The sequence below is a fragment of the Enoplosus armatus genome, chromosome 21, assembly GCF_043641665.1.
Source record: "Enoplosus armatus isolate fEnoArm2 chromosome 21, fEnoArm2.hap1, whole genome shotgun sequence".
Classification (NCBI taxonomy): Eukaryota; Metazoa; Chordata; class Actinopteri; order Centrarchiformes; family Enoplosidae; genus Enoplosus; species Enoplosus armatus.
This window is the reverse complement of record NC_092200.1, coordinates 1,642,576-1,662,807: the sequence shown is the minus strand read 5'-3', so window position 1 is coordinate 1,662,807 and position 20,232 is coordinate 1,642,576. Positions and strand designations below refer to the sequence as shown.

The following is a 20,232-nucleotide window of genomic DNA, read 5'->3' as shown; positions in this document are numbered from 1 at the left end:
CACGTTTTTGCTCCTTTCCAAAGAGATGGACGACACTGGGAAGCTGTACCGCAACCGGATTGGTCAAAAATCATGAGAGGCCGCCTTTGGTCCCGTCCATGAACTGGTTCTGTGGCTCTGATTGGTGGAATATAAAGTCAATCATGGTTACCATGGACTTTGGCTTTGCTGGTATCCAAGTGAGGACGTGATTTTTGGTGAAGCCGTAGCCTCATCAACGCGAGCAGAGAACATAAAGCAACTAGGATCGTTGACTTCGTTCATGTTTTTGTCATAATAACAGATAATTTAGCTTGTTAGTTCGTAGCTGCATAACTGATAAACAGCACTGGAGAATTTACGAAGCAATGGCCCAGAGAAAGAATCCGAAAACCCACTCCAAAAAAGGTCAGTACCCTTTCCTTACTAGATTCTTTGAGACCTGGACGCGCCTCTATATCTTCTGTGCATGTTTCCATTTCATATTCGGTGATTTAAAGTTGTTTTCCCTATCGACAGTGCTGCATATCCGGCAGAACAAAACCGAAGATGTTTTAGGAATCGTTTAGATACATGTTTCAATGCGGCTAACATACCAACACAATACGCAAAACAAACTTCAGCTTTCACAGCTGTATCGCCCGTGGTTCCCACGGTCTTCATCAGAAAAAAGTGCGTCCTGCTGGGCGTATAGAAGCAGTGTTAACCAGCAGTAAAACTCAAGATTTTATTAAAGTAAACATAGTTTTTGTATTTTACCTATGCCGAACTGCGTAGGGGCGTTTATCAGTCATGAAAATGTCCTAATTGGTATTTTCGTAGGTGTTTGCTATGCCACTGAATTTATATATTTAACTGGCAGAATTTTGAATAGAGTCTGGTTGCCATTCTCGCGATACAAGAAAACGGGGCCAGTTTAGCCATTTTTTCCTAGCTGTCAAAATGTCCAGAACATAGAGGACGTAAGCTATCCAACTTTACCAAAGGGTTAAGTTTAAATCAAGGGATGCTCAGTGTGACCGCTAGCTCGCTTGTCCAACGATAGCGTGGAAGTGGCCCTGTAGATGACGCTAAGCTAACCTAGCGATGACCTAGTGATAGCTAGCTAACATTAGCTTACAAGCTATTAACTTTTTAACAGACAGCAGTTCATGGCTGATGTTCCTGTGTCATTTGGGTGTTTTGAAGCCAATTCGACAACAAACTCCCATAAACCCTCTTTAATCGCCTTATTTACACATTTATGAACTTGACATAAACCTTTAAAGTTATTCCAAAAGCACAACATAACTTTATCATGATCATTTATTAGTACAAGGGGCAAAACATCCAAACACCCTTCTGTTATTATGAGTAAGTCTGTGGTATTCTTGAGTGAAGTGACCCTGTCATACTTGCTTACATTTATATCTGTGTTATTCCTGTGATACTCACAGATGTGTTGGGATATTTGCACACTATCCTAATAAAACTAAATTATGACATTTAAAGTTTACACTTGGGAAAACTCATTTAAGTTAGTTTTAGGTTGAAAAAAAGAGTCAAACCTTTTTTTTTCCAACACAGTTGATCTTGTCATTGGTGCCTGTTTAATGTCAACAATGATTACGGGAGGAGTCTGCACAACCTCTTATTTATGACTTATTTACTGTACATGGGTGATCTGACCCTCACTCGTTCCTCTTCTCCAACCTCTCAGTGCCTGTTATTCCCAACTATGTTAGGTCCAGTACTAATAATGGATGTGCCGGCCGTCCAGAAATAAACAAACATTAGTTCTTGGCATTCACTTCGGTGATTTATGTATGGGAATGCAAATCACAACAGCAGGCTGTGTGTGCCGCGAACACAGAGCCAGGTTGTTCTTATTCAACATGAGCGGAAGAGAGCTGCATCTCATTTCTGAATGCTCTTAGTAGTTTTGTAAAACTGAAACTTGCTGGCTTCATCTCCATCACAACATGTATTTTTTTGTTTGTATTAATGTTTGTGTTAAGGCTGATGGATGAAAGAAGTTTTTAAGATTTTATTAAATTGTTTTTGTTTCTGTTAAAGTAGGTAGAGCTGCAACCAACGGTTATTTTCATAATCGATTAATCTACCCTTCATTTTTTCTCGAGTAATCATTTGGTCTATAAAACAGTGAAAAATGCCCATCACAAGTTGACAGAACCCAAAATGAGTCCAAAGCTGTTCAGTTGAGACAATGAAAAGCAGCAAATCCTCACGATTGAGAGCAAATGTTTAGCGAATTTAGCTGGAAAAATGTCTTAAGCAAATAATCAGTTATCTAAATAGTTGCTTATTCCATTAATGTATCAGCTCTAAAGTAAGTTACCGTATATATTTTTGGTATTGGTATCAAATCTGAGGTCTTGTATTGGCACTTGTGTAGAATTGTTTTCAACAAGGGTATAACATGGTCATAGTCTGCTGTGGTTCAGTGAAGATTTCACTTACTGTCCCTTTAATTAAGGTGACATATCCCACAGCTGAGTCTGTGTGTGTGAACAAACAAGTGTCAAGGTTATTTGGTGGGCTCCACTGTCCTCTCTGGCATCTCACACACACACACACACACACACTCACACAGTGTCCCTGGGTTTGTCAGCTCTAATAATAGTGTGGATCAGGTTCTGGATAGTACTGCTGGGAGGAAGAGGAGGAGGAAGAAGAGGAGGAGTTCTTTCTTTGTCCTGCTCAGCTCAGTCACTTTCTGTCGTTCTTCTAGTTCACTGCTTTTCTGTTTGCCTGTTTGGATGATCAATCATTTGGAATATTTGTTCTTTCGTATTGTTTTTATCTCTTTTCATCACCTCGTTGATTTTTTATTTGTACTCTGTAAACTGCTGTTTGTATAGTTTTTTAAAAGTTTTAAATAGTTTTGGTACTGCCCTAGATTTGTAATTTGTTTGGTTTCATCTGGTACTTGAACATCAGGTCCATCACTTCATGTTTTAAAATAAATAGTAGTTATTTATTTTGATGGTGATTTAGCGTGCAACCCACTGTGTATCTGGACAGGAGGGTTTGTCTGCACTGGTCCTTGTCCGGCCCGGCTCTGGACTGGCTTGGTCCTGTTTTTTGGGTTCAGCTGAGACCTGAGACGGTCCATGCAGCGCTACCGCCACTATGGCACCTCCTACTCCTCCCCACCCTCCTCAGCTCCTGTAGAGGAGGTCCACGCCGAGGAGGAGGAGGTGTACACCGAAGAGGAGGTGTACACTGAAGAGGAGGTGTATGAGGAGGAGGCGGAGCCGCTGCTACAGGAGGAGGTGGAGCCTGTGGTCCAGGAGACAGGTAGGATTGTTGTGCGAATGAGGTTTGACCTGGTCTGGTTTGGGCTTGTTTCTTATCTGGCCTGATTTGGCCTGATTAGGAAGCGTTAATGAGGAGGAGGTCCCACAGATGGAGGAGGAAGTGCAACCTGTTGTAGAGGAGACAGGTAGGAAGGCGTATGAGCTTGGTTTGGCATGGTTTGGTTTGGTTTGGTTTGGCATGGTTTCTGGGTGTGTTTATGAGGAGGAGAGCTCAGTGATACATTGCTGGATATCTGTAGGACTTCTGTAGCTCAGCGTGGTTTGGATTGGTTTGTTTTGACCTCGTACAGTGTGAAGCATGCAAACTCAATACATCCTGTATATTATTTTCACAGTAAAAGCTTTCTAGCTAAAAGAGTTGTGTATGGCTTTTAGTTATTATAGTAGTGAAGTCGCCTCAGGAGGTCTTGAGTGAAACTGGATCCAGGGACAATCCTGATTAGGCACTGCATGGTTTCTGTTTTGCCTGGTTCAGCATAGTTGGGAGGATTTGGGTGTTTATGTGGCTTGTAGAGGCCGAGTGCGGCTCAGTGTGATTTATTATGATACGGTTTGGCTTTACATCGGTCACCAATCACAGCTAATCTCTCGACATAGAGTTTTGTAGTGGGAGGAGAAAAGAAATATTTTCTCTACTCTGAATTCCCATTTCTTCAAGTTTTCTTTTATCAATCTTCGTCCTGAACACAGTCTCCTGGATAATTCTTTATTATTTCAACGATGTTTCCGACAAATTTGTTTAGTTTGACGGATGGCTGTAAATACTGCAGCATCCAAGAGTGTTGGCCATCGCTGTTTGGAAGAAGAAGCCAGTCGGAGGCGCGAATCAGAGTTCTGATAAATTCTGCTTTGTTGTTGCAGTTGTGAACAAACCACGGTGTCATAGCTGCCGGATCCGAAATTAACCCAGAATCAGAAGCTGAATTCATTTAAGCTCATATCATTACAGCATCAGGTGATTTTTATCTCCCACCCGCCATTAGTGGCCTCCGTAACAGAACTTGAAACTCTGTGATTGGATGTATTTAATGCCAAAATCACTGTGTGTGTGTGTGTGTGTGTGTGTGTGTGTGTGTGTGTGTGTGTATATATCACCTTGGGAGTTGTACTTGACATTTGTCCACAGGCGTCTTGTACTTCTCACATTTTATCCAAGAACCAGATGTTTTCCTACACATCTTCTGTTCATCTTCAGCCAGGAGAGTTTCATGTCCATCCACGACTTGAAGAGCTCCAACTGTGACTCAACTGACATTGTGAAGTGAAAGTGACTTTTACGTCTGTAACCTCCTCAATATACGTCTAAAACAGCTCCTCACAGTTTGCAGCTCTATTGGTTGTTATTCCGTCTCTTGCATTAACACTACTTTGAATAAAACCTTTCAGAGGACACTCGTGTTGAATAACAGCCATTTAAACCCTTCAGGATGTCTTTGGCGACACTTGTTGCGTCACTGCTGTCCCAGCAACCACAGCAAAGAAAGCTCTCCCAGGCTTTATAGCTTTTAGAGACACACACTTTTTGACAAAAGATCGGGCTATTTCTGGTTTCTGTCTTGAGCATTATGGCCATTAATTAGACGTGATTGTGATATTAAAGCAGACAGCTGTTGTCATTAGCTGCAGCTATTTCAGCTCTCAGTGTTGGAGGACAAACAGCTGTTGTCGACTCTCTCTCTCTCTCTCTCTCTCTCTCAGGGTCATGTTGACTCCATGTCTCTCACTCTATTCCTGGGTCGGCCTGCCCTTTCTGGCTCCTGCCATATTGTCTTGTCAGTACGCCTCATCACTTGAGGCCCATGAATAGATACTTGAAACCCTAAAAGGGAAAACCCTTGCATGTAGATCTGTGTCAATAAAGCAGAAGTTTAATTATGAAAGACCATGACTGAAACATTGAGACCTTTGTACATGATACTACTCATTCTGATTAAAGTCATGCCTTACCCCAACACATGACAGTTTGGGGGTTTTGGATTTTGTCTAGCAAGACATTGAAAAACACTGAAAAGGTCTTGAATTCGATCCACAAGTGAGTCTCTAATTTGCCTAAATGTCCCACTGGAAATGACTGAAGTATGAAGTTATCACTGTTTTGTGATGACGCAGTGATAGAGACTTTCATTTGTATGCTAGGTTGCTATGTCTAATCACAAATGATGGGTTCCATTTCAAAATATTACACATGCATGAAAGTTTATTCTTGACCTTGAAAGTAGTAGTTTGACCAAATAAACTTTACGTCCAGCTTTTCCTGAAGCTTTAAGCCACACCTCACAGCCTTCATCATGTGACCCAATGATGAAACTTCAGTCACACGATGACGGGCGATGACGACTGAGTCAAACTGTCATGGAGTTGAAAGTTTTATAAAAAATGTTCCTAACATTTCAAGACCATATGTGAGTGTAATATTGTATGTAGCCACTTGGTAAGATGGATAACGCCACTCTAAATCCTTCAGTATTACTTACAGATGTGTATTGCTTGATACAAAAACATCCAGTATTTAAGTATTTAGCTCTGGTAAACTCCAGGGATGGGCGATGAGGTTAAGTATATATTGTTTTATATCACAGTATTGATATAGTAAATCTGGACACTGGAGACTTAATTAAGAAAGTAAAATACCTGATACATTAAGCAATTCATTACATTCATGCAAAATTCATATAGAAGTCCAACATTGTCTACTATGGCTTAATACACCCAGAGATATTAATTGGATGACTATGGTAAAAACCTGTGTCGGTGTCTCACAGTATGTACAGTACATCATCCAGTAATTAGTCGGTATCATCAGTATTTAGTAGTACTTCTTCAGACTGAATTTCTAAGAGCAGCTTTTGGCTTTTGCACTTTGAGTTTTGTGTTATGTTTGCTTACTTGCATGCATGCTGTTGACCTTTTGTGAGCGTTCTGAAATAAGGACACAAACACACACACAGTGACAGTGTCTCTAACCAAGTGATGTTTCCTGTCTGTGGGCGGCAGCCCTTTACACCACAAAAATAGGACATCTCAGACAGCAGTTTAACCATAGCACTGAATCCGGTAGCAAGGTATATTAACCTGCAGGTAACCAGAGCAACAGTACTTCGTGCTGCGTTACCAGTTAGCTCTCAGACAAAAAGAACCATTTGTCAAACAGCCTAAAAAAACAGATAATGATTTGAATACAGTGGGATAAGACAATGGTTCCCAACCTTTCTGGCTTGTGAGCCCTTCAAATAAAGCAATGTCTGCTTGAGGCCCGTCTTCACAGATTCATTTGTTCACTGGTTGTGACGGGTTCATCCAAAGAGTGACGTTGTTTCATCTGAATAGGTTTTAGAGGTAAAAATCTGCAAATTAAACAGAATTTGGTGTAGCAGTAATGTGTTTTCTTTCAACTTTGCTATCTTCTTAAATATTTTGCAGCCCCTCAGATTTGTTTTGTGACCTCTTGTGGGGGTCCCGACCCCCAGGTTGGGAACCGCTGGTATAAGAGACATAATGCAGGATTTTAACATTAACATTTTCATGTCCTCAGAGGGGAAGACACCGCCGGTGGAAAGCAAGAATGGGAAGAAGACGGAGAGAGGAGGAGGAGATGCAGGAGGAGGTTCTAAGTACTCTATGTTTACCTGGTTTGTGGTCCTGGCTCTGCTGGGAGTCTGGAGCTCCGTGGCTGTGGTGTACTTCGACATCGTGGACTACGACAGCGTCATCGGTAAGTAAGATGCGTTCGATAATCGGGTAATGTGGTAATGTTACGGTACAGGAAAGATGCACTTTAGGTGACTGCAGCAGTCAGACATGAGAAGCTGTCAACTGCCTCACAGGCTAAATGCAGGCTGGTGTGAATACCTGAATTTGAGCCACCGGCTAACTGACAACTGTCATACCTGCTGAACCAAAAGTACAAATCACTTCAGTCACCAAATACAGTACATGCACCACAACAAAAACTATTAAGGTAACAAAAACCTACTGCAGTTCATGATGCATTTACATATTTTATTGCGATAAAGCAAAGGTACTTTGCATAAAGGGCAGTGAAGGATACATGTCATCCTATGATACAGCCTGTACAGTGTGTCCATTTGGAAAAAGATCGACAGTATATTGAACAGCGACATTCAAATATCGGAAACTTTTCACTGTTAAACTGATGTTATTTTCTGCTGTCGTTTGAAAAGGAGCAGAAACCAGGAACCATGAGATCCGCACGTATTTAGAACATATAAAGACAGAGACATATTGGATGTTAATCTGTGGTGACTTTCAATCTTACGAACAGATTAGACCCTGAGTAATCAGCTGATGCTCCTGGTGTTTATTAGCTGTTGTCTCCTGACACCTCCACCGGCTCCTGATGATGGTTTTAAAGTAAAACCCAAAGCTTGAAACTACAGATATGTCTCTGTGCATTCACCAGATAGAAGATAAAAGATGTTATCTCGTAATGATGACTTATCAGGTATCTATGTGCAATTGCACAAAATGATCTTCATACTTACGAGAAAAGATCTGATAATAACAAGATAAAGATCTCGTAATCTGGTAATTATGAGATAGTCTTCATTCAATTTTTTGTATTCTGTAAAATCTTCACCCGAACACAGTCTAACCTGTTATTTAAACTGTTGTTAAATATCAAATATAAATGTTAATGTCTGAAATAAAACGTAGAAAGGGTAAAGTAAACAAGCATGAGTGAGTTTCATGTTTTCAGGACGTTGAAAGCCGGAGCAAAACAAATAATGTTGTGTTGTCGCATTTTTGCTGGCCTTGTTTCTGGTTCACAGCAGCGACTTGACACACACACACACACACACACACACACACACACACACACACACACACACACACACACTGAGACGCAGACATTGCACTGAGAGTTTCAGAAATGTTGGTTCATATAGGAACTCTGTCTTCATGTGGTTATGACTGTCATGCACAGCTTTCATATCCTCTCAGACAGACATGTGCACACACACACACACACACACACACACACACACACACACGTGAGACGACACATACTTATCTCAAACTTCATCATGATAACCTACTTCATGTTTCAGACTTTATGGCTGCGTCTCACTCATTTGTCAGGTGGAAACAAGAGATAAGAGTTACGGAGCTACAGCTGACTTCCCATTAAAGAATTCATAGGAGGTCAAAGAGCACACTGCTGTCATCTTGTTCCTGTTCAACCAGGTTAAAAGAATGACAGCAGCGTTAACTGACTTGTGGTGTTTATAAAGTTAAACTTCTGTGTTTAAATCTCTAAGTCAGATTCTTGAAGCATGCACACAGACCACTGAATTGTTGTTACCCACGAGCAAATGTTTGTGAATCAGGATTAGTCTTAAATTGGATGCAAGGCAAAATTAGCATTAGCATTTATTTTACTGCAATCGTAAGTAAGTAAGTAAGTAAGTCGGACTGTTGGAAGGAATTTTACTACAGACCCTGAAACGAAACTTGCACAATTTCAGCCTGAGCGCTGGATAACAATAATATACATATTCTGTATATCTAGTATACATTAAGTAGTATTCTGTTCTGATTTGCTGCCAAAATTATACACATAAATGCACCTTTTTTGTCAGCGAACGTTCCAGGAAATCACAAACACGATTGTCAGTGACCTGCAGATGCTTCTCTTTGGTCACGTGTGCAGTATCAGGAGGACTTTTACTGTGAAGCAGCTGCAGTCTAAACGTTGCAGAAACAGGACTTGACATTAAAATGATAAAATGACACATCATGCATGTGTCCTCTTTAATTCTGTGTTGCTTTGTACTAACTCAGTCCTCTCTCCCTGCAGACAGAGGTAAAGATTCACCCTGCAATGCTATAATCTCTTACAGCCTCTCTGTCTTCTTCTCTTCCTCTTTTCTCTCCGTGTGTTATCTCTGCATGCAGCCAGAGCTAAGGAGTTTCGTATGAACTTTTCTGAAGTTTTACAAGGTACGGTCTCAAGAATTAAACATCCGCTAATGTGACTGCATTGTTACACTTCCATGATACACTGTGTGCTCCCATCAGAGCCAATGGTGTCACCAAACTACTCCAACGAATATGAAGAGTTCGGTTCAAATAGGATAAGGTTTAGAAACACAGACAGTTTAGAAACAGGTTGAGGCCTCTATTTCACACGTGTTATATTTAGCAGTAAGTTCTCTGACTCTGACAAACAATTTCTTTATTTATCTTTGTCATTACAAACATAATGTATTTCCTGCAGGCTACTGGACATCCTTCTAGACATTAACTCAGTTAACCCAAATTCTAAAATCAAATCTCATAAACTTGGATTATGTGGTAACCGGAGACCATCTCATTAAACAGTTCGTGAAGAACTTCAGGATAGTGATGTGAGGGTTCATCGTCTGTCAACATGTTAGCAGCCGCAGAGTCGGGACACATTCGGATCCAGATTGTGAAATAAGAATTTGTGGTGAATTGACAGATTGATGACAGGTGTTGCTGTTAGAGAGATGGTCCTCCTTCACCACATCCTTCCTCTTTCTACAACTTCACTGTTTTAAATTAATACTTCACACACAAGTAGTAGAGTTCTGCTTTCTGACCCAAGTCTTTTTGCTGCGTAAAGTTTCGTGCTCGGTTCAGGTTATTTTCAATTTTGTATTGGGTTTTAAAGAGTTCAGGCTTCAGTTTGAGGTCTAAACAGGTTGATTTAGATACGAGGTCCTACTTTATTGTTATTTTTGAGTTCATTCCTGTGATGTAGTTAAGCTTTTTATCCAAAGCTCCTTACAGTTCCGTGAATGCATGCAGTGTATTTTGTGTGTGAACGCCGTGTAAGTCAGAGGGTCATGATAATATCACCATATTTCAGATATCTTTATCTTTTTATTTGGGATAATCATTTGTAGTGTGTCATAATCCTAGAAAGGCTGCAAAAATGAATTATTATTATTATATTAAGTAAAAAACATTCAAAATTAAATTCCTTATAAAAGAAATTGCCACTTATTGGAGGAAACAATCTTACAACTACTTACGTCACATTCAACAACTGTACAGACACATAATTAATGACATTTATTACTTTAAAAGTTCCCATGAGGCTGTTCGTGTCAGGATGCTGTGCATGTGTGTCACTCAGCCTTCCTCTCCTCCTCTTCCTCCTCCAGGGAAGCTGACGGCCTACGACACAGATGGAGATGGAGACTTCGACGTGGAAGATGCTAAAGTTCTGCTCGGCAAGTCCACTTTCATTTTTCTTTGTTCTCGTGCCCGTTTTCTCTCTGTAATGCCTGACTCATGTGGTTTACAGTTGTGTCCCAGTGCCTCAGTTTTAAACAGTAACCAGTCTTTCTCTGTGGTTTGAACCTACTAAAGAGTGAGTGAGTTCAGGTAGATCTGGGTCTAAAACCAGTGGTGTGTCAACTCGCGCTCATGAATTTCTAATTTGCCTGTTTTGTTACTGTGAATAGAGAAAATCAGCAGCGTGACTATGAATGTTGAAGAGAAGTTCACCTTCAGCTGTTGTTGGCTGATGTTTGTAGGAACCTAAAACATCTAGCGGCCTGTACTAACTGTTAATAATGTTTTCCGTTCTGTTTGGTCTTCTTCTTAAAGTCCAACTGAAGACAAGTCAGATACAAAAGTGCAACTTTAGTTGTGTTATTTAACTTATTTATTAACCTGTGAATTAATCCGTTGAAATAGAAGCGCAATACAGGAAGTCCATCTCTGTGTAGTATAAGTGTGTTACACATCAGGGGGGTCTACTTCAGATGTTCAGACTGTAAGGAGAAATACAAGACAAATCACCGTGGAGTCCCAGAGTCACAAGAAATTAGCCTGCTAATATTCATACTCACACTGTACCTTGGGATGGCGTTCTCATAGACTTTTCAATAAGAGGTTTTCTCATTAAAATACAGATGAATCAATGAAATGCTGTTTCTCTCAGGACTAGGTTCTAAAAACATCGAAACAAAACATATAAAGAATGAATCTATTCCAGACGTAACTGATGTCTACATACCAACACAAACCGACAGTGAAGTCAGAGAAACTGTAACCAACATGTCAGCTATGTTACTGCTTGCTTCAGTTTTACTGATTGCCTTAAACAGAGTCATGTTTTTCTGTGATACATACTGACACAGATACTATTCATGCACCAGGACACACAGGAGTACATGTCAATCTGCATGACCCTGTGAAGGAAGAGCTGAAAAAATAACTGTTAACACTATTAATCACTTCAAAATCATCAGTCTGCAGACACCAGCTGATACAGTCAGTAGGATAATAAAAATAATAATAATAATAATACTTTTTTAAGTTAAAGGCACTGAAGAACAGTGCAGAGTATTAGAGCAAAGATGTCCATCTCTGTTCCTTGTTGTAAAGTAGACAGGAAGTTAGAGGTTGCCTGACGAGACTGAGACAGGAAGTAAAGGCTTATTTGTTGTCTGTTCATATGCGACTTCTTTAACTCATTATCTTTCTCTTTCCCGCATCATCATCCTTTATTTTTTGCCCTATTTTTGTTACGGTTGCTCTCCATTCCTTTGTACCACCTTCCTTCCTTCCTGCCTTACATCCCTCCTTCTTGCCTCCTTCTTTCCTTGTTCAATATTCAATATTTCCTTCTCCTCCTTTTACTCCTCCTCCTTGTCCTTTAATATACCTCCTTACGGCCCCCTTTGTGCTTCACCCTTGTTTCTACCTTCCCCTTTTTTCATCTCCACCTCTGCTCCCATCCTGTCTGTTTTTCTTCTTCCCTCCCTTTCTCTCTCCCTCTCTCTTTCGTCAGGCTTGACCAAAGATGGCGGTGGTAGTGAGAATGCCGAGTCGCTTGAGGAGGTTCTTAATATTTTAGCTGAGGAGGGCTCTGATTGGATCTATGGCTTCTTCACCTTCCTTTATGACGTAGTGTCCTCGCCCGTAGAGCAGGGCAAGGAAAAGGAGGAGGGGAAGGAGGCGGCAGCTGAGATGCAGGAGGAGGGTGGCACGACCTCCTCTGATGACGAGGAGGTCAAAGGGGTCATACTGGACCCCCAGAACCAATAGGAGGACAGGAAGCAGAGCCACAGCCAGTAGCAAGGCTCCCTGGTCCCACTACCGACCAATGAGGACCAGACTGGGATGTAGCCCAGTCCAGCTGGAGGAGGAGGATGGAAGTGTGTATGTTGTGGTGCAGATGACTTGATGGAGGACAGTCTGGTTTCCCCTGAAGGGCCAAACTGGGCAGACTGGGCCAAACAGTCCTTTTAAAAGAAACTAGAAACACAAAAACTCAATAGGGCTTAAACTATCCTAAAACACCCAATAATCCGCCAGTACTGGCTTATGAAATATATTGGTATATGTGTGTATATGTTGCCCAAAATTAACATAATGAAATACAATATTTATTTATTTATTTAAGTACATGAAATGTTAAAAAAAATGACATTCCTGAACCCTGAGAGAAGTCTTACAGGACCATGACCATAGACGTGGTTTCACATTTTTTGGCTTATTAACAACAAATTGTGTGTATACACTAATATTGACCATTTTCTAAATGATCCATCAGTTTTTAGATTTCCTTCCTTACAGGGGGCCATTTATTTCCATCTATTTCTTGACTTGAAACTTGTTTGAAACACATGAGTCACCGTGAACATATAGTCGCCTTTGCTTAAAGTATTTTTTAGTTTTAGCAGTTTGTGTGATGGACGATACTCTTAAATCTGACGTTTAAGGGTGCAAAAATTGTTGTAAATTTCTGTAATTTCATTTTTTTTTTTTAAACATTTTTTCAGTTGCATTATGTGCCCTCTCAAACTAAATACACATTATTAATATAACATGGTCTGCCATAGCTGCTCTCAAATTAGACGGTTCAAACTGCGATGTTGTACATTTGATCATGTGTCAGGCCCCACACGGCCTTGTAGTCTGGTGTATTTTGTCCTGTTCGCTGTCAGCTGATGTTGAACGCTCTCCTAACCTTTCCAGTGTTGCTGTTGGACAGAACTGAGGGAATGCTGTTTATGACTGAGTGAGAAATTACAACCAAACACCAAACAAATGCAGGCAGATTTTGACTTTCTAGCATCAGCTGTGGCAGGTTAATGGCTTCAGTTGGAGATCATATTTTATTTAAACAGTCCAGTTGCTGGTAAATTAAATTAATCAAATCATTTTGCTGATGGCTAAAAGGATAAAAGACAGTTAACTGTCCATTGCTGTATTATATGATATTAATAAGATGGTGAGTTGAAGATGATGATGATGATGATGATGATAATAAATCTGGACCTCAAGTTAGAAGAGATGTTACAGTTTTAAGGACGATGTGACTGCACTGCTCTTTATAGTCTGTCAGGTTGATTCTGACTGTAATATTAATATGACTCATTTTATATGAACAATACTTACACCTTTCTGCCTGTTAACCACCAATAATCACATCAATAGATTATATTCTGTCTTCTGTTTATAGAAATGTGACCTGTCATCTCTTACGCTCTTCGATCATGTTGGGGTCTTGGCCTTATTTATGTGTTTTAGGCTACAGTTAATACTTTCTGTCCAAGCACACAAGGTGTTTCCTGTTGGGTATCAAACTTCCGCCTCCTTTAGTCTTGAACGATTAGTATCTTGCGTCTTCGTGGAGGACGACAGCTGTAGCTAGCAGTTAAAGTGGAGACCCAGTTTAACAGTAAAAACATGTATTGTTGTGTGCTTCTTCTCTTTATGTCCTATTTTCACCAAAATATCACTAAATAAGCTTTTATTTTCAGGGCACACATTTTGACAAGTCATTAACATTGACTTCCATTTAGCGGAGTCAGTTCCAGGGCCCTTTTGTTGTGCACGATGGCTCACATAACTGACTGGCACACATAAATCGACTGGAGCCATTGTTAGTCACACCTGTGCCTCACCTGCTGAGTCTGCTGAGACAGGTCTATACCACAGACTGTATATAAAGATGGCCGACGCATCTCCACAGACTGTATATAAAGATGGCCGACACGTCTCCACAGACTGTATATAAAGATGGCCGACGCGTCTCCACCACAGACTGTATATAAAGATGGCCGACGCGTCTCCACAGACTGTATGTATGTAATGTCGAGGTCCCGCCCGAAACAATTGTGAGCACACTGTCAGCTGTCAATCATGACGTTTCACCAAGTTTTTATAGTATCAAATAACTAATTAAAACCAAACTTCAGAAGATGTATTTGACTGGTACTTTGATTTGTTAGTTTGGTCCATGTCCCATCGGCTAACATGGAGGGGGTGGGCTTATGACCTATACTGCAGCGTTTTGGCTTCACTTTTGGGGGGCTGTCATGTTGTCCATCTTTATATACAGTCTATGGTCTATACACATCTTCTATTTGTCACAATCAGCTGTTAACCACACAAAACTAGGTGACACCGGTCGCGTACAACAAGAGTGAACAGGTAACTGTGCTTGCTTTTACCTATTTAACTGTTTATTTAGTCATATTTGTGTGTCAATGAAGTGAGTGAGTCATGGAAATCTCTGGGTTTGACTATTCTCATTATTGTATTACTTTTCACAGTAAGACGTGAGTGACTTGACAGATACGGCCGGTAGTTTTCATTAACTTCTTCTGCTGTTTGTTTGTTCAGATGAAAAGAAGTTAAAAGATCCTGCTCTCAGGAGAGACAGGCTGAGAAAAGGTACCGTACAGAAAGTGTTTTGACCTTCGCCCCACTGATACTCAGCTAAGATCTCTCCTGACAGATCTGTCTGTTTCTAAACCTTGTAGAGGACAAGAAAGAGGTGAAGAAGAAAGGTAAAAGTAAAGGTGCTGTCTTAGTTTCTTCTGTTGCTGCACGACTCTGTTTGATCCTGAGTAACAGAGTGGAGTGAGGCATTAACCTTCAGTTCTAGATCTGAAAGCATGCATGACACTGCAGGGTTTCACTGAGACAGGTGTGAACATCACAGCTGATTCACTTTCCAAAAGTGCACGTTAACCAGGCAGACAGAAGCTCTTCACAACAAGTTCAGAAACCTTTTTGGAATAACAGACAACATGCTGGGTCTTCCAAACGAAGCCAAGCTGGAACACATGAGTCCACTGGTTATTCCTACTGTACTTTATTTGCATTTGTCTTGTTGTTGCTCAGCTAAATTATTGGAACTTAGGAGCTTAAACATGCCGCCTTCCCTCTTTTGAGTGACGCGTATGCCAGCCAGTAAAACTGAAAGCACAGAGCTGCCCACTGTTCAGGCCAAGACACAGTCCAGATGACTCATTATCGCCTGCTTCTGTGTTCACAGCCTGCTGCTTTGCTGAGGAGTGCGAGAGTAAAATCTGATGCCGTATGTAATGTAATATTAAAGTGACCTCAGCTGGATACAGGCGGTTCAGTTGCCTGCAAAATGATGAGCGGGCGTTTGCACAGTTTGTAGCTTAGCATTAGATAACATTAGCTAGTTCAGTCACTCCACGGGTTCGTCAGGCGGTTCAGCCACCTGCATGATGAGTCAATAAACTCATCACAAAGTTCCTCTTGGTTTCGTTACTTCCTCTTCTGTGTTTGGGGAAGAAGTCAAGCTTCCCAGGTTTTTCTGTTCCTCAGGGTCATGTCAGGCATGCTGGAGCGATACGATTTGTCAACCAGTAGAGACATCTCCATGCCATTTCTGCTGATATAGCTATCATTTTAACATCTCTGCTTGTTGTGGACATGGCTGGCAATGTTGCATTAAATAAGGTTTGTGGACTTGTCCTCACGGTCCAGGTCAGCTCACTTGGCATGTAGTCTGCTGTTGGATTGAGTTTGCTGTCGAGTGTGTTGTGGTCACAGTCTGCTTTGCCTGGTGGGATAATTTGACCTTTGTTTTTGGCGTGTCGACCTTCAGTATCAAACAGTTCGATGTGTGTGTCATCCTAGAAGCCAAGACGTTAGAGGCCACTGATGAAGAGATAAAACTGAAAGGTAGAGCTGTGATCCCTCTGTGTTGCTGTGTGTCACTTGTTGTCTGTTTGTACCTACCTACTTAATCCATCCACTGATGTGAATCTGTGAATAAATGCTCTTATATTTGATATGGAGCTCGAGCTCTTTGTTACCACTGAGCTGTGTGTTAAACTGTGTGTGGAGGTGAATCTGAGCTGACGGGCTGTTTGTTCTCCAGCAGGAGAGACTGCTGCTAGAAAGAACACAACCCGAGGTATTAAAACCTTCTTTTGGTTTAACAGCTGTTAGTCCAGTGACGTGATAAAATAGATAAGCTGTGTCTTAACATTATTGGATTCAATCCTTTTGTCGATGCCCTGCAGACCCGAAATAATTAACTTGATTTAACACTTTTCTGTGGACTTGTAGGGGTGGGCGATATGATGATGATACATCCTGTGAAACAACATACATTTGTCTCCCTTCAGATATACCATTTATACCATCACTTTGATATCTCTGTATGTATCAGAGCATTGTGTTATTGGTGCAGATCAGTGACTGTTTTATGGCAATATTGGATTTTTGCATCAATGTAATGACACACATTGATTTGTCAGGCATTTATTTTGTTGTCAAAAACAGGGCTCTCTGGTTATTTTATCCATAAACAGCTTCTCAACTGATATTCTGAAAATGTATCGTAGAACAATATATATTGACATGTTTACTGTATGTTACATATGCTGTGTGCTAGCCGTGCTAGAGGATGTCGCCCACCCCTATGACCTGCTTCTAAAATGATTAGCTCGTTAAATAATAAGTCAATTGACAGAAAAGGTATATATTACAATAATTATATGTGATAATATTGGTTGGTTTCAGCCTCTCATATATGAGAATTGGGTGCTTTTCTTTGTTTCATATCATTGAAAATTGAACACCTCGAAAATAAGCAATTTGAAAACACAAAAAGATAACAACAAAAGTTGTTTGTTAATGTCAAAATATTTTATATCCATTACAAGAGTGTCAACATTGCCTTCCACACTGTCAGATTTAACTTCATTAGATTATTTGTTTATTAGTTTTCTAATAACATTTGGTTTTTGATTGTAGAACAGGTAACAGTACTAACATGTACTAGCATGTACTGTGTGATGATGTCATGGCCCCTGACAGTGATGTCACATTACTAACACTTCCTCGGTTGCTTTGTGTTACCACATTAACAAGTCGGTGTCGATGAATGTGTTTGATTCACGTTTGTGAATGTTACTTGTTGTTTACGCTGCGGTTAAAGTGCCACCTTAAATCCAAACCTCAGACCGTCCTGCCAAAGGCGCCAGGCTGCGCTCCGCCCTGATGCAGGAGCTGAGGATGATCCACGAGAAGATGGAGGCCAAGAGGATCGCTCGCATCGCTCTGGCCGAGATCAGGGCCTTCCTCGCCGAAGAAGAGGAGGAGAGGGAGGCGTCCTGGGCGCTGAAGATGAAGACACTGGAGGCTGCCCAAGAGCAACTGAAGGAGGAGAGGGAGGCAGAGAGGGTGGAGAAGGAGAAAGAGGAGAAGGAGAGGCTGGAAAGAGAGAAGATGGAGAAGGAGAGGATGGAAAAGGAGAAGGCGGAGAAGGAAAGGGTGGAAAAGGAGAAGGCGGAGAAGGAGAGGATGGAAAAGGAGAAGGTGGAGAAGGAGAGGATGGAAAAGGAGAAGGTGGAGAAGGAGAGGATGGAAAGAGAAAAGGCAGAGAAGGAGAGGATGGAAAAGGAGAAGGTGGAGAAGGAGAGGATGGAAAAGGAGAAGGTGGAGAAGGAGAGGATGGAAAGAGAAAAGGCAGAGAAGGAAAGGATGGAAAAGGAGAAGGTGGAGAAGGAGAGGATGAAAAGAGAAAAGGTGGAGAAGGAGAGGATGGAAAAGGAGAAGGCGGAGAAGGAGAGGATGGAAAGAGAAAAGGCAGAGAAGGAGAGGATGGAAAAGGAGAAGGTGGAGAAGGAGAGGATGGAAAGAGAAAAGGTGGAGAAGGAGAGGATGGAAAGAGAAAAGGTGGAGAAGGAGAGGAAGGAAAGAGAGAAGGCGGAGAAGGAGAGGATGGAAAGAGAAAAGGCGGAGAAGGAGAGGATGGAAAGAGAAAAGGTGGAGAAGGAGAGGATGGAAAGAGAAAGGGTGGAGAAGGAGAGGGTGGAAAGAGAGAAGGCGGAGAAGGAGAGGATGGAGAGGGAAGCAAAGGAGAAAGCTGAGAAAGAGAGGTTGGCTCGAGAGAGGGCAGAAAAAGAGAGACAAGAAATGGAGAGATTGGCCAAAGAAGAGAGGGAACAGATAGAGCGAGAGAGGGCAGCCAAGGAAAAGGCAGAGAGGGAACAACGTGAGAAAGAAAGACTGGAAAGAGAGAGGGCTGAAAAGCAGAGGATAGAGAGGGAGCGCATCGCAAAAGAAAAAGAAAAACTAGCCAGAGAGAAGGAGAGGAAGGAGAGAGAGAAGGAACAATTAGAGAAGGAGAGACTCGAGAAAGAAAGGATTGCCAAAGAGAAAGTGGAAAAAGAAAGACTGGAGAGGGAACGCGTCGCTAAGGAAAGAGAGAGAATCGCCAGAGAGAAGGAGAAGATGGAGCGAGAGAGGGCCGAGAAGGAACGAATGGCCGAAGAAAGAGCAGAAAAAGAAAAGGTAGAGAGAGAACGTATCGCTAAGGAAAGAGAAAGAATCGCCAGGGAAAAAGAGAGAGCAGAGAAGGAAAGACTAGCCAGAGAGAAGGAGAGGATGATGAGAGCAGCAAGAGAGAAGGAAGAAAGGGAAAAGATGGAGAGGGAGCGCATCGCCAGGGAGAGGACGAGAATCACTCAGGAGAAGGAGAGATTAGAGAAAGAGAAAGCAGAGAAAGAAAGAGCAGCGAGAGAAGAGAAGGAAAGGCTGGAGAAAGAGAAAGCAGCGAGGGAAAAGTTTGTGCGTGAGCGGGCTGAAAAGGAGAAAGCAGCTGGAGAGAAGGAGCTGATGGAGAGGCAGAGGCTCGCCAGAGAAAAAGCCGTTCGGGAGAAGATGGAGGCGGAGAGGCTGGCGAAGGAGAGAGCGGAGAGAGAGCGCAGCGCTGTGAGAGTAGACATGAAGAGAAAAGAGCTTCTCGACAGGAAACCAAACGCTTCGGCAGCAGAGGAGAAAAGTGACAGAGCGAGTGTGTCAGCGGTCAGGAGAGAGAAGACGACTGTGGGCGGGAAGAAGAAATGACAGCGTGGCACAAAGTGCTCATAAATGGTGCTACAACTCTGGAGGAGTAAAGGCAGCGTGGGAGAGGGGGGGGGGTCTGCCAGGACTGAGCAGGTCAATCTGTGGTTTACAGAAAGGACACAAATTCAAAGGATTTTAGAGGACGGTACATTAACTGCTTTACATCTCAGCAGAAGTGTTTCTTGCTTTAATGACGTAAGATATTTGCTATTAAGTAAATATTCAGAAAAAAAACCAATGTCTAAATAATAAAGGTAAAGCTAAAGAACTGTTTTATTTCTCACACCGTGGGCCTGATCCCACTGCTGTGGACAAACTGTAAACAGTCAGTAAACAGGCATTTTGGCCTTCACAAAGACAGCTGCGCTCGGCTACTGTAGCTACCTGATGATGTTCATGTGTTCTCATATTGATTTAAGGGTGTTTCTTCTTCTCATAACTGAACATTTTCTACGTGTAATACTCTTTTCAAACTGTCTCTCCCTGCTGTTTGTCTGTCGGAAGCGTCTTGCTTCAGTTTGCACGTGTTGGGTTGATTTAACTTTAAGGTTTCAGTTGTGAGTTTTGGTGAAGAAAACGTGAATCAGAGGAGCAGAAGCGAGTCGAGCCTGATGTCTTATCTCATGTTGCCTTGATAGCATCCTGACTCAGCTTTGCTAAAAATGTGGTGTGATAGATCATTTAATGAAGCCTCGATTGTTCTCTGTGCTGGCGGGATCAGGGTGCACTCTGGTCCAAACAGTCAGGCTTAACTTTGAACAGAAACATTAAGCTAAAATTAAAATCCAGATGTTATTATGGAGCA

General features: G+C 41.7%; 2 protein-coding genes across 2 annotated transcripts in view; both read left to right on the top strand.

Annotated features, from left to right (window-relative positions):
• Positions 1 to 307: 307 nt before the first annotated feature.
• LOC139303970 (aspartyl/asparaginyl beta-hydroxylase-like) overlaps positions 308 to 20,232 on the top strand; it is a 33,029-nt gene continuing 13,104 nt past the window's right edge. The window contains exons 1-3 of the mRNA XM_070927788.1: positions 308 to 387; positions 6,832 to 7,011; positions 10,451 to 10,519. Of these exons, the coding sequence (XP_070783889.1) occupies positions 348 to 387; positions 6,832 to 7,011; positions 10,451 to 10,519 (289 nt within the window). The 5' untranslated portion in view covers positions 308 to 347. The remainder of the gene's footprint in view (positions 388 to 6,831; positions 7,012 to 10,450; positions 10,520 to 20,232) is intronic.
• LOC139304576 (calponin homology domain-containing protein DDB_G0272472-like) lies at positions 15,895 to 19,427 on the top strand. The gene is made up of 4 exons (XM_070928512.1): positions 15,895 to 15,923; positions 16,174 to 16,250; positions 16,453 to 16,485; positions 17,539 to 19,427. Exons 1-4 carry the CDS (start codon positions 15,895 to 15,897, stop codon positions 19,425 to 19,427), a joined length of 2,028 nt encoding a protein of 675 aa, XP_070784613.1.